Source organism: Theropithecus gelada, chromosome 5 (assembly GCF_003255815.1).
Source record: "Theropithecus gelada isolate Dixy chromosome 5, Tgel_1.0, whole genome shotgun sequence".
Classification (NCBI taxonomy): Eukaryota; Metazoa; Chordata; class Mammalia; order Primates; family Cercopithecidae; genus Theropithecus; species Theropithecus gelada.
In genome coordinates, this window is record NC_037672.1 from 2,335,748 (window position 1) to 2,348,539 (window position 12,792).

General features: G+C 51.8%; 1 protein-coding gene across 4 annotated transcripts in view; it reads right to left on the reverse strand.

Annotated features, from left to right (window-relative positions):
- The window catches only part of ZFYVE28 (zinc finger FYVE-type containing 28), a 153,319-nt gene that overhangs the window by 61,247 nt on the left and 79,280 nt on the right, over positions 1 to 12,792 (reverse strand). For 2 of the 4 annotated variants that reach the window (XM_025386747.1, XM_025386749.1), the window contains exons 5-6: positions 11,412 to 11,501; positions 9,246 to 9,335 (exon numbers count right to left, since the gene is read on the reverse strand). In XM_025386747.1, the coding sequence (XP_025242532.1) occupies positions 9,246 to 9,335; positions 11,412 to 11,501 (180 nt within the window). Of the gene's footprint in view, positions 1 to 2,352; positions 2,673 to 9,245; positions 9,336 to 11,411; positions 11,502 to 12,792 lie in introns of those variants that run through there. The other 2 variants (XM_025386750.1, XM_025386748.1) reach the window with 2 other exon arrangements.

Consider the following 12,792-nt stretch of genomic DNA (forward strand, 5'->3'; position numbering starts at 1 on the left):
GTAGATTTATTTGGGTAGTATGGACATTTTAACAATATTAATTTTTCCAATCCATGAACATGGAATATCTTTCATTTGTCTTCTTGAATTGATTTCATTGGTGTTTTATAGTTTTCAGTGCACAGGTTTTTCAGCTCCGTGATAAAAATTATTCCTTAGTATTTTTTTGTAGCTGTTGTAAATGAGATTATTCTCTTGATTTCTTCTTTCAGATAGTGTATTGTTAGTGTATAAAAATGCTACTAATTTTTGTGTGTTGATTTTGTGTCCTGGAACTTTACTATATTCATTATTAGTCCTAACAGTTTTTTTGTGGAGTCTGTAGGGTTTTCCACATATAAGATAAGGTTGCCGGCCGGGTGCGGTGGCTCACACCTATAATCCCAGCACTTTGGGAGTCCGAGGCAGGTGGATCACCAGATCAGGAGTTCAAGACCAGCCTGGCCAATACGGTGAAACCCTGTCTCTACTAAAAATACAAAAAATTAGCCAGGCATGGTGGTGGGCACCTGTAGTCCCAGCTACTCGGGAGGCTGAGGCAGGAGAATGGTGTGAACCTGGGAGGCAGAGCCTGCAGTGAGCTGAGATCGTGCCACTGCACTCCAGCCTGGGCAACAGAGTGACACTCCGTCTCAAAAAAAAAAAAAAAAAAAATTAGCTGGGCATGGTGGCACATGCGTGTAGTCCCAGCTGTTCAGGAGGCTGAGGCAGGAGAATCGCTTGAACCTGGTAGGTGGAGGCTGTAGTGAGCTGAGATTGTGCCACTGCACTCCAGCCTGGGTGACAGAGCAAGACCCTGTCTCAAAATATATTATAATAGCAATAATAATAATAAATAAAATATATATATTTAAAGTTGCCAGCAAACAGTAACAATTTCACTTCTTTTCCTATTTGGATGCCTTTTCTTTCTTTCTCTTGCCTAATTGCTTTGGCAAGGACTTCCAATACTATATTTAATAGAAGTGGCAAGAGTAGGCATCTTTGCCTTGCTCCATATCTTAGAGGAAAGGCTTTCAATTTTTCTCCATTGAGTATGATGTTAGCTGTGGGCTTCTCATTAAATATGGCCTTTATTGTATTAAGGCACATTCTTTCTTTCTTTCTTTTTTTTTTTTTTTTTTTTTTGCATTTTCACTCAATGGTACTCTTGAAGGGATACATTCCTTCTACATCTAATTTGCTGATTTTTTCATCATAAAAGGATGTTGAATTTTATCAAATGCTTTTTCTGTATCTAATGAGATGATCATATGGGTTTTTTTCATTCTATTAATGTGATGTATCACAATTATCAATTTGTGTATTTTGAACCATCCTTGCATTTCAGTGATTAAAAACATTTCTCAAAAGAAGACAAATGACCAACATCACTAGTCATTAGAGAAAAGCAAACTAAAGCCACAATGAGATATCACTTCTCATTTGTCTGAATATCTTTTATCAAGAAGATGAAAGATCAGTGTTACCAAGCATGTGGAGAAAAGGGAACCCTTGCACACCACTGGTAGGAACGTAAATTGGTACAGCCATTATGGAAAACAGTACAGAGATTCCTCCAAAAAACTACAAATATAATTACCATATGATCCAGTAATCCCACTTCTGGGTATTTACCCCAAACATCTGAAATGAGTTTGTTGAAGGGATGTCTGTAGTCTCATGTTTATTGCAGCATTATTCACAGTAGCTAAGATATGAAATCAATCTAAGCGTTTAACAAATGAATAAAGAAATTGTGGTATATATATATATATACACAATAGAATACTATTCAGCCTTAAAAACAAAAGAGATTCCGATATTTGTGAAGAATTGGATGGAATTTTAGAACATTATGCTAAGTGAAATAACTAAGACCCAGAAAGGCAAATACCATATGTTCTCACTTACATGTGGAATCTCAAACAATTGAACTTACAGAATCAGAGAGCAGAACAGTGGTTATAGAGGCTGGGGGTGTGGGGAATGGCCAAAGAGTATAAAATCTCAGACTAGAAGAATGTTTCTTCTTTTTTTGAGTTCTTTGCACATCATAGTGAATACAGTCAAAAACAGAGTGTTGGACATTTCCAAATTTTAAGAGAGTAAATTTAAAATGTTCTCATTCAAAAAATGTTAACTATTTGAGGTGATGGATATGTTAACCAGCTTGATTTAATTATTCCAGACTGCATTCATAGATTATAATACAACTTTGCACTCTATAAATCTGCACAATTATAAATTGCCAGTTTATCATTATAAAAAGAAAAAAATACCTTCACAGCAAAATTCAGACTGGTATTTTACCAAATATCTGGGTAATGTGGCCTAGCCAAGATGACACATGAAGTTAACGATCGCAGGGTACAACTTTGTTCTTTTGCATGTGGTTATCCAGTTGCCCCAGGAACATTCTTTGAAGAGACTGTTCTTTCCTTATTGAATGATCTTGGCCCCCTTGTCAATAATCAGTTCACCATAGATGTTTGGATTTATTTATGGCCTCTCAATTTTATTCCATTGGTCTATACATCTATCTTTATGCCAGTACCATAGGTTTTGACTTGTAGTAAGTTTTGAAATCAGGATGTATGAATCTTCCAACTTTGTTTTTGTTTGTCAATATTGTTTTGGCTACTTAGGGCCCACTGCAGTTCCATATGAATTTTAGAACACCTTTTCCATTTCTGCAAAACCAAAAGGCCAGTGGGGTTTTGACAGCAATTGCATTGCGTCTGTAGATCACTTAATGGAGTATTGGTCTTCCCATCCATGAACATGGAATGTCTCTCTGTTTAATTATGTCTTTAATTTTTTCAGCAATGTTTTTTAGTTTTCAGCATCCATGTCTTTCACCTTCTTGATTAAATTTATTCCTAGGCATTTTACTCTTTTGAATGTTATTGCAAATTCCTTATTTAAAATAACACCTAATTACATACAATGGAATATTATTCAGCCTTAAAAAGGAAGGAAATTCTGACACATGCTACGCATGGAGGAAGCTTGAAAATATTATGTGAAGTGAAATAAGACAGTCACAAGGGGATAAATCCTATATATTAGCTTGGTGCAAAAGTAATTGCAATTTTTGCCATTAAAACCCTAAGAAAGGGTCAAAATGGCGAATTTTGTTATGTATATTTTACCACAATAAAGAAGAATGTTTATTGCCTTAATTTCTGTTTACAAAAGTGTTATCTATCATTTTAAGGAACGCTGTAAAATAGAGACATACTATTTGATAACAATTTTTGTACTTAATACACTGGGGATGTTTTTGCATAGCATTAGGAGATTTTCTCCATCATTATTTAAATGGCTAGAGTATTGTTTTTAACCAATCCCTCAATTCTGGATATCCATCCCTTCTCAAATTTTTATGATTACAAGTAATACTTCAGGGATAATCTTTGTGGATATATATTTGTGCCCCATCAGATCAATGCAACAAAATTCTGTAAAAGTCTACTGTGCTAGGACATGCCAGGCACTCAGGGTGCATCAGTGAATAAGAGTTATGGTCTAGTGGGGGAGACACAAAAATAACAGAAATCCCATTTATACGAATAACCCAAATAGGTAAATCTATAGAAACAGAAAATAGGTTTGTGGTTCCCCAGGGTTACGGGGCAGGATGAAGGAGATCGGGGGTGGAGGTGGCCGCTCAGGAGTAAGAGACATCATTGTGAGTAATGAAAATGTCACGAAATTTGTGGTGATGGCTGCACAATTCTGAATGTACCAAAAATGACTGTGCACTTTAGATGGGTGAGTCATAGGGTAATGAATTTTATCTCAATAACGTGGAAAAATAAATAACAGAGTAAGTCACGCAACATGCTGGTGGGAGATGGGCTTGGATGAGCGGTGCAGTGGTAGGGACATCGCAGAGGGAGGGACAGCAGGGAGGAGGGGACAGTACAGAGGAGGGGACAGCACAGAGGAGGGGACATCATAGAGCAAGAGACAGCATGGAGGAGGGAACAGTGCAGAGGAGCACGGGGGAGAGGACATTGCAGAGGAAGAGACAGCATGGAGGAGGGGACAGCATAGGGGAGGGGACAGCATGGAGAATGGAACAGCATAGAGGAGGGGACAGCATGGAGGAGGGGACATCACACAGGATGGGACAGCATGGAGGAGGGAACAGCATAGGGGAGGGGACAACACGGAGAATGGGACATCAGAGGATGGGACAGCATGGAGGAGGGAACAGCATAGAGGAGGGGACAGCATGGAGAATGGAACAGCATAGGGGAGGGGACAGCATGGAGAATGGAACAGCATAGGGGAGGGGACAGCATGGAGAATGGGACATCACACAGGATGGGACAGCATGGAGGAGGGAACAGCATGGAGGAGGGGACAGCATGGAGGAGGGGACGGTGCAGTGAAGGGGACAGCATGGAGGAGGGGACAGCATGGAGGAGGGGACGGTGCAGTGAAGGGGACAGCATGGTGGAGAGGATGGAATGGCCAAGAGAACACTGGAGCAGAGGGGACAGAGGAGGAAACATCATGGAAAAGGGGACAGTGCAGTGGAGGGGACAGTGAGGCAGTAGGGATAGGACAGCCAAAGGGACTCTGGAGCGAAGGGGACAGCGTGGTGGAGATCAGGGCAGCGGGTGCACGGGGACTGGGCAGAGGCTGGGTGTGGGTGCAGGTGGATCACAGTGGGAGCTCCGGCAAGGGTCTGAGCAGGGCCGAGATGACACCTTGTCTTGACACAGGTGGATGGGCGAGGGCCCCTGAAGAGGATCTGGCAACCATCCCGCAGGCCATGGGGGCGGTGGCTCCTGGACATGTTCTGGGATGGGCTGGAAGGAGGGGCCTGGGGAGGAAGGGAGGGGTAGAGGAGAGGGGCCTGGGTTCTGCACAGTTCCGGTCTGGGAAGCACCCGAAGCAGAGCTGTGAGTGTAGACCAGCGGGCGGGCGAAGTCACAGCGACGGGAGCAGCCAGCTCTGTGCTGATGGGGACTGAGAAGTGACCACTGGGTCTAGAGGTTTTATTTCATTTCTTCCTTTAAAGGAACTGTTTTAAGGCCGGGGCTGGGCACGGCAGCTCACGCCTGTAATCCTAGCACATTAGGAGGCCAAGGCAGTCAGATTGCTAGAGCCCAGGAACTTGAGACGAGCCTGGACAACATAGCAAGACCCTGTCTCTATTTTTTAATTTAAAAAAATAAATAAAAAGTTTAAAAAAAAAAAAAAAAGAAACTGTTTTAAGATAAATCCCCAAAAGTAAAACCAGTTTGTCGAAGAGTCTGAGCCTCGTGGAGACACTCTCCTCAGGATGCTTGTCTCCACCGGCAGAAGGGACTGACTGGATGCAGGTCTTAGGGAGGGGACAGGCCGAGGGCTTCAGGGCAAGTGGGGCCCCTCTCCTGCGGCTCAGAGCAAGTCCCCACAGGGATGACCTCCAGTTTTTGTCCTCACTGCCTGGTAAGGCCAGACTCTGCCAGGCTGCACCCTAAACAGGGGGCAGGGTCCCACCCAGCCCTCCCCTCCACCTCCCCGTGCCAACCTGAAGGCCTCGGTTTACCACTGCCTCTGCCCCAGGCAGGCCTCCTCTGCCGGCCACAGAGCTAGAGTTTCTGCTTTCTTGTGTCACAGGTGAGCAGCAGGCTCAGACCCTTGGCTGGGCTTGGTTCTGCCACCTCCAGCTGTTGACCCCCAGCAGAGCCTTTGCCACTGGAAGCCCCTCAGAAGGGGGCCGGAGCCTGGCCCGCAGCTTGTGCTTGGTCAATGTGGCATCACAGTTCTGTGACACGGTGTACTGGAGAAGGGACTGGGGCTCCTGGGCACCAGCAGAGTCACGGGCAGAGCCACAGAGGAGCTCCACCCCCAGCTCCTGCCCCGCTCAGCGCCCCCGCCTCCCCTCTGCTCTCAGTGTTCCCTGGGGGTCACCTGGGGGTCCCAGGATGCCCACTTCACAGAGGCAGGATCCTGTGAGGGTGTGGGCCCAGGAATGCCGGCTACAGGGGTCTTCACTGCTGCAGAAGCTCCTGTGGCCCCTGGTCCTTGCTCGAGCCCTGGCCACGCCCCTGAGCACACACCACCTGCACCAATGTGCCCCCCTCCCGCCACCTGCACGGCTCCCACCTCTGGGCCAGCTGCCCTGGTGAGCCTCTCCCTCATGCCTCCAGCTCCTGTCCACCCCATCGGGTCCCTGCACTGAGTTCCCCTTCCAGCATCCAGAACATTCCACAGCCCTGTGGTCAGCCCACCTGTCCATCTCCCTGCTAAAAGCATAGGGTGAGGTATGCAGCAGGCACTCAATACTTGCTCGCTGAGTGAACACAAGAAGGAGCAGGCTCTGGGCCCCACCCTGGGCAGCTGTGGCTTCTGCCTGTGAGGCTCAAAGCGGTTGCTGTGGACGACGAGGAAGAAGACCGGGAGCCACTGGTGGTGCAGGACTGCAAGGCCCCAGTGAGCATCCCCGAGGGGTGGCCTTAGGAACAGCTGCCTGCTCGGCACTCTCCCACTCAGCACTCACTTGCCCTGCTGGAGGCTCGCCACACAGAGGGGTTGCAGTGGCAGCCTGGTGCACCCCACGGTTCCTCGTATCCGCAGCCTGGCTCTGCAGCTAGATGCCTGCCTCTGGGGGGCTCACAGCTGGCCACCCCCCTGGACAGGCCTGCTCCCTGGACTCCGGCTTTGGGCTCCTGTGCCTGCTCATCCTTCCTCCCTCCTTCACCTCCTGGGGGTCCCTCACTCCCTTTCCAGGCTCTCCCTCTGTCCTGAGCTGGAGAGGACCCCACACCAGTGCCTCCAGGAGGGGACCCACGGGACAAAGCCTCTGCCAACAGAAGCCCCGGCTTCCCTCCCCCACCTCCCTCCTTCAGCCTCCCAACGAGCACTGGCCTCCCTTGCTGCCCTTCCCTGACCCCCCACACTCCTGCACCTCCCTCCCCCAGCTGCCCCAACAACTCCCCCAACCTCCCTCCCCTGGCCTCCCCTCCCCAGTCCCCCACTCCCCCCGCCTCCCCTTGCCTCCCAGGATGAGAGCTCAGGACAGAAGGAGGAGCAGAGGTTTGGCCACCGGCAGGTGGACTGAGGTCGGCAAACAGGACACAGATGATACTGGTGGGAAGCGGCTGCTGTTCTGTGGTCGCCTGTACTCGGCAAACGTGGGCAGCAGACTCAGTGTGAAAGTCCAGAAACACAGTGTGCCTGGGGTGCGGCCTGCGGGGAGGGTCACCTGGGGTCATCGGCACACACCAGGCCCGACCTTTAAGAGGAAGTCCAGCCAGGGCCTCAGCAGTGCGTTGACACGGGCATGAGTGGGCGTGAGTGGGCAGGTGGCTTGGTGCCACACCTCAAAGCACGCACGGAGAACTTTCTACAAGGACAGCAGAGCTGTTCATTTGCTGTGAGTGCCCTTGGGACAAGGAGACACCTGTACCCGAGGGAAAGGCTCACCGCGCCCTGCGCCCTGGCGGAGACAAGGCCGGCTCACCGGATCTTTGCTGTTGTGTTTTTTAAACAAAGAGAAGAATAAGGACCAAAATTGCCTGTCATTTTCTTCAAAGTGAGTTTGGCCACAGAGAGACACTTGTCTAGTAAAGAAAAACAATGTCACCAAATCCTGTGGCCCATGGGAAGGGGTGCTCTGTAGTAGCTTCCGGGTAGCCTCTCCCCACCAGGACACTTCCCTTCAAGCCACCTTGGAGGCCACTGGGGACACCCTGCCCTCCAGCCTCGAGGTCTTCAGGTGAAGGGAAGTTCCCCGACTCTAACGGGAGGAGGATATCCGAGCCTGCCTCCGAGCCTGCCTCTGGCGCAATGTGAGGCTCGCTGTCTCTGGTTTGCTAACTTTGAAAGACGCAACCTCTGTGAGGACAGGTGAAGAACAGTGCAGGAAACAGGCCAGGCCCTGAGCTATTGGAGGGGACTCTGGGGAGCCAGGGCCCGGCAGATAGAGACCACGCTGGAGCCCTCCCTGAGGAGGTGGCGCCCAGGACCTAGGCGAGTGGGCAGCCTGGCCCAGGGGAGTCCGGACTGGTCCCGGCAGCAGCCCCCATTGCTCCCCGCTCCAACAAGGGGTGATCGGCACATCCCGGGGTTAAGCACCTCTGTCCCCTACAGGCCTGGCCACCGGCCCCAGCCCACTGCACTGCCACCGCCCCACATGCTCCCACCTCTGCACCCCCATTTCCCACGGGAGGGGTATCCATGTTTGACCCCAGCACGCTGCCACGTGTGCCTGTGCCCCGGGGTTCCCTGGGGGTCCTCAGCACGGCCTGAGCCTGGGCCAGTCCTGGCCTCTGTGCCCACCGCACACTCCCTGACCACTTCACTGATGTCCACATCTCCACAGGGCATCTCTCTCAAGGGATCCCCATCCCCTACTCTGCCCAGTCCCACACCTGCAGGCCGCTGCCCACTGGACCCTCCCCACTCCCCGCCAGCTGCAAGCTCCATTAAGCTCTCTGTGGCCCACTCACTGTTCCGCCCCCGTGACCATCCGCCTGGCAGGGGCATGGGGAATCCCCGTCTAGAGTCAGGGTGTGGCTGAGCAGCATGGGCCAAGCCCCAGAACCCCTGGGTTCTGACCTTGGCCCCAAGCAGCTCAGAGACACTGAGCGGGTGACCCCATGCCTCCTGCCTCGGTGGATTTCAGGCCTGAGCTTCCATGTGCTGTTTTCATGTCCTTGAGCCCCACAGGGCCCTACAGGCTGCCTTGAGTTCCCTGCTCTCCCAGATGGGCCCCACTGGCAGGAAAGGCTCCACACAGCTATTCCCGCAGCCAGACTGACTGCCCCCACCTGCCCTTCAACCCAATGAGCTTCACCTCCCTCCCAGCCCCCAAATCATTCAAACAAGCCAATCACATCCTCCTGAGGGACCAGGGGGCACCTCCTCCTCTTGTTACAACCAAGTCTGCCTCCCACAGCCCCTGTGAGGCCACTCTGTTCCGAGCATGGCCCTGTGTGACCCTCATGGTCTCCTGTGACTAATGAGCTCACATGTCGATCTCACCTGTCCAGTGCCAGGTGCCAGGTGTTATGCCACCTTGCCCTATCTAGGGTGACAGAGCCTCCCTCACCAGCAAGGTGAACAGAAGGCACTCAGGACACGTGGTCCCTGGTCTGCTGAGGGCCGAAAGCAGGCCTGCCTGGTGACTGACCTGGGGCAGCCGAGCGGCCACTGTGCGGTAGAGGCGCCATGGAACAGCACCCACACGGGACCCGGCACCGTCAGCCCTGCCCGTCCTGCAGGTTTCTGCAGAGGGCCTGGGCACAGGAGGCACTCACCACACGATGGCCAGCCTGGGGATGCTGAACATGAGGGCAGGCTCGTAGTCATCAATCATGTCCTGGGTCAGGTACCCGAAGTCAAGGGCCCTGTCCGGAGAGAGGGACAGTGAGCAGCGTGAGGGCTGGTCCACCGCAGCCACAGGTCAGACCCCAGCAGGGATGGGCAGTGCGCTCAGTCTGCACCTGCGGTCACGCGTGGTGGCCACATCAAGAGGTGACACATGCCACCCCCGGTCCTCGTATGTGCAAGGGGCTGGGGCTGCAGGAAAAGGCCACGCACTTCCCTGAATGCCCTGGCAGGTGGCTCCAGCTTGACCTTTCCATCTGCCAGTCCCCACCTCTGTCCCAGGAGGCAGGGGCAGGGAGGATGTGTGAGGACAGCTATGATGCCCAGCAAAGAAGGTAAGGCAACCCAGAGGACAGCTCTGCTCAGCCAGGAAACTGAAACAACTCCAGTGTCAAGAATGAACACAGAACAAAAACGCTGCCCCAAACAATTCAACACTTCCCTGAGAAACCAGCTTTATTTCCCCCCACCCGGGCCTGCACAGGGCTTTTCCTGCACCTCGTGAGCAGGCCTGCTGGCGTCACACCTTTTCAAGATAAAAGGAATTTCCTGTCATCTTATTTTCTGATAATTTGAAATATCTCTCAAAGCATAAATAGTAAAAATTTGCTTTTTAAAAATAACAAACATACAATGTGATATTAGTCCATTTCAAATCTTCCAAACACCAAAGTACCACTCAAACAAGAGAAACAACAAGGTTACATCTTAGCCCCAAAGTCTGCTGAGAAAACCAGACTCCAAATTACTGTACAAAGCCTGAGAAGAATACTGATGGCTTCCCCCGCCCCACCCCCCACAAAAGAAACACTTGTTCAGCAGACTTAAAACCCAGCAACAACCCAATCCTGGCCTGGGGAGGTGAGGAGTGAGGATTGAGGAGTGAGGAGGTGAGGATTGAGGAGGTGAGGAGGTGAGGAGGTGAGGAGTGAGAACGTGAGGAGTAAGGAGCTGAGGAGTGAGGAGGTGAGGACTGACGAGGTGAGGAGTGAGGAGGTGAGGAGTAAGGAAGTAAGGAGGTGAGGAGTGAGGACGTGAGGACTGAGGATGTGAGGATTGAGGAGGTGAGGAGTAAGGAGTTGAGGACTGACGAGGTGAGGAGTGAGGAGGTAAGGAGGTGAGGAGTGAGGACATGAGGACTGAGGAGGTGAGGACAGAGGAGGTGAGGAGGTGAAGACTGAGGAGGTGAGGAGTGAGGAAGTGAAGGGTGAGGGGGTGAGGAGGTGAGGAGTGAGGAGGTGAGGAGTGAGGAGTGAGGAGGTGAGGGGGTAAGGAGGTGAGGAGTGAGGAGGTGAGGAGTAAGGAAGTAAGGAGGTGAGGAGTGAGGACGTGAGGACTGAGGATGTGAGGATTGAGGAGGTGAGGAGTAAGGAGTTGAGGACTGACGAGGTGAGGAGTGAGGAGGTAAGGAGGTGAGGAGTGAGGACATGAGGACTGAGGAGGTGAGGACAGAGGAGGTGAGGAGGTGAAGACTGAGGAGGTGAGGAGTGAGGAAGTGAGGAGTGAGGAGGGAGGAGGTGAGGGGGTAAGGAGGTGAGGAGTGAGGAGGTGAGGAGTGAGGAGTGAGGAGGTGAGGGGGTAAGGAGGTGAGGAGTGAGGAGGTGAGGAGGTGAGGAGTGAGGAGGTGAGGAGGTGAGGGGTGAGGAGTGAGAAGGTGAGGAGTGAAGAGGAGTGAGGAGGTGTGTAGGTGAGGAGTTAGGAGGTGAGGAGTGAGGAGGTGAGGAGTGAGGAGGTGAGGAGTGAGGAGGTGAGGAAGGTGACAAGGTTTGGATGTCCAACTCATCATGCCCGAGGCTTCTAGCGTTTGTCCTCTGACATGTGACTTCACCTGCAGGATCTGCCCTTCTGGCCGACAGAAAAGTGACCACGGGGCAGTGCAAGGGGACCGGGCAGAGGTGAAGGCAGGGGCGGCCTCTACCCTCTCCCACCTGTGAGGAGAAGCTGGATGTAATGTGGGAAGACATGGCTAGTGTCTTCCATCTGGGGCACTCCCAAGACACAGCAGGTTCCCCCAGAGCTGCCCTCTGCCCCAGGCCTGGAGTGAGGCAGGGACTCCCCAGATCCTGCCCCCAGCCCCGAAGCATCCCTGTCCTCACCTCTCCACCGTCTCGCAGAAGAGCACGATGACCTCCTGCTGCACATAGTACTCCCTGGGAGACTTCACGGGCACCATGGCCGAGACGTAGCTGCAAACACAGGGAGACTTGTTAGGCCGCACCTGGGCCGTGGCGGGGCCTCTCCAAAACAGAGGGTGGGGCATCTTCAATTAAAGCTGCAATACTGGGCAAGGTGGGGGCAGGGGCCCTCACACCTGTAATCCTAGCACTTTGGGAGTCTGAGGCGGGAGGATTGCTTGAGCCCAGGAGTTCGAGGCAACACAGCAAGACCTCATCTCTACAAAAAATGAAAAAGTCAGGTGTGGTGGTGGCATGCATCTATAGTCTCTGCTACTTGGGAGGCTGAGGTGGGAGGATCACTTGCGCCCAGGAGTTGGAGGCTGCAGTGAACGGTGATGGTGCCACTGCACTCCAGGCTGGGTGACAAAGCAAGAAATTGTCTCTTAAAATACACACACACACACACACACACACACACACACACACACCCCCTACACCACCACCCCATTTCGGCAGTTTCATAGTACACAGTTCCTGCCAGCCAGGCCTACTACAGGTCTTCCCTTGAAACCCCAGCCCTGTCCATGGGGGACGGTTGTGCCAGCTCCCAGGGCTCACCCTGGTGCCTGACCACCCTGGACCCAGTGCTGCCCATGTGCAGGACCATCCCCCACCTTGGCACTGGCCTTAATGGGCGAGAGAGAAACGAATGAATGTATGCATGGGTAGGTGAACAACCCACAGCCCCACGTGGACCTCGACAGCCACGGAAGCCAGCCCAGGCTGGGCACAGCGGCTTGCAGGAGGCCTGCGGGTGGCTGTGAGAGGTGATGGCTTGTTCAACCCTTCCCCAGATGAGAGCACTTTCTTTTCTTCTAAATCACTAACTCTAGGCCAGGGGCGGTATTTCATGCCTGTAATCCCAGCACTTTGGGAGGCTGAGGCCAGCAGATCACTTGAGGTCAGTCGTTCAAGACCAGCCTGGCCAAAATGGTAAAACCCTGTCTCTACTAAAAACACAAAAAAATTAGCCGGGCATGGTGGCGGCCACCTGTAATCCCAGCTACTTGGGAGGCCAAGGCAGGAGAATGGCTTGAACTCAGGAGGCGGAGGTTGCGGTGAGCTGAGATCACGCCACTGCACTCCAGCCTGGGCAACAGAGTGAGACTCCATCTCAAAAATAAATAAATAAATAAATAAATCACTAACTCTAATTTTTTGTTATGAAAACTGATTTAGAAAATCTGGGGAAGATAAGAAAATAAAACTTGATTGTCTGTGCTCTCGCTTCCTGGAGAGGACTGCCCTTAATGCATCGGTTGATCTCCTTCTAGGGGCCAGTAGATTACAAGATGAAAAG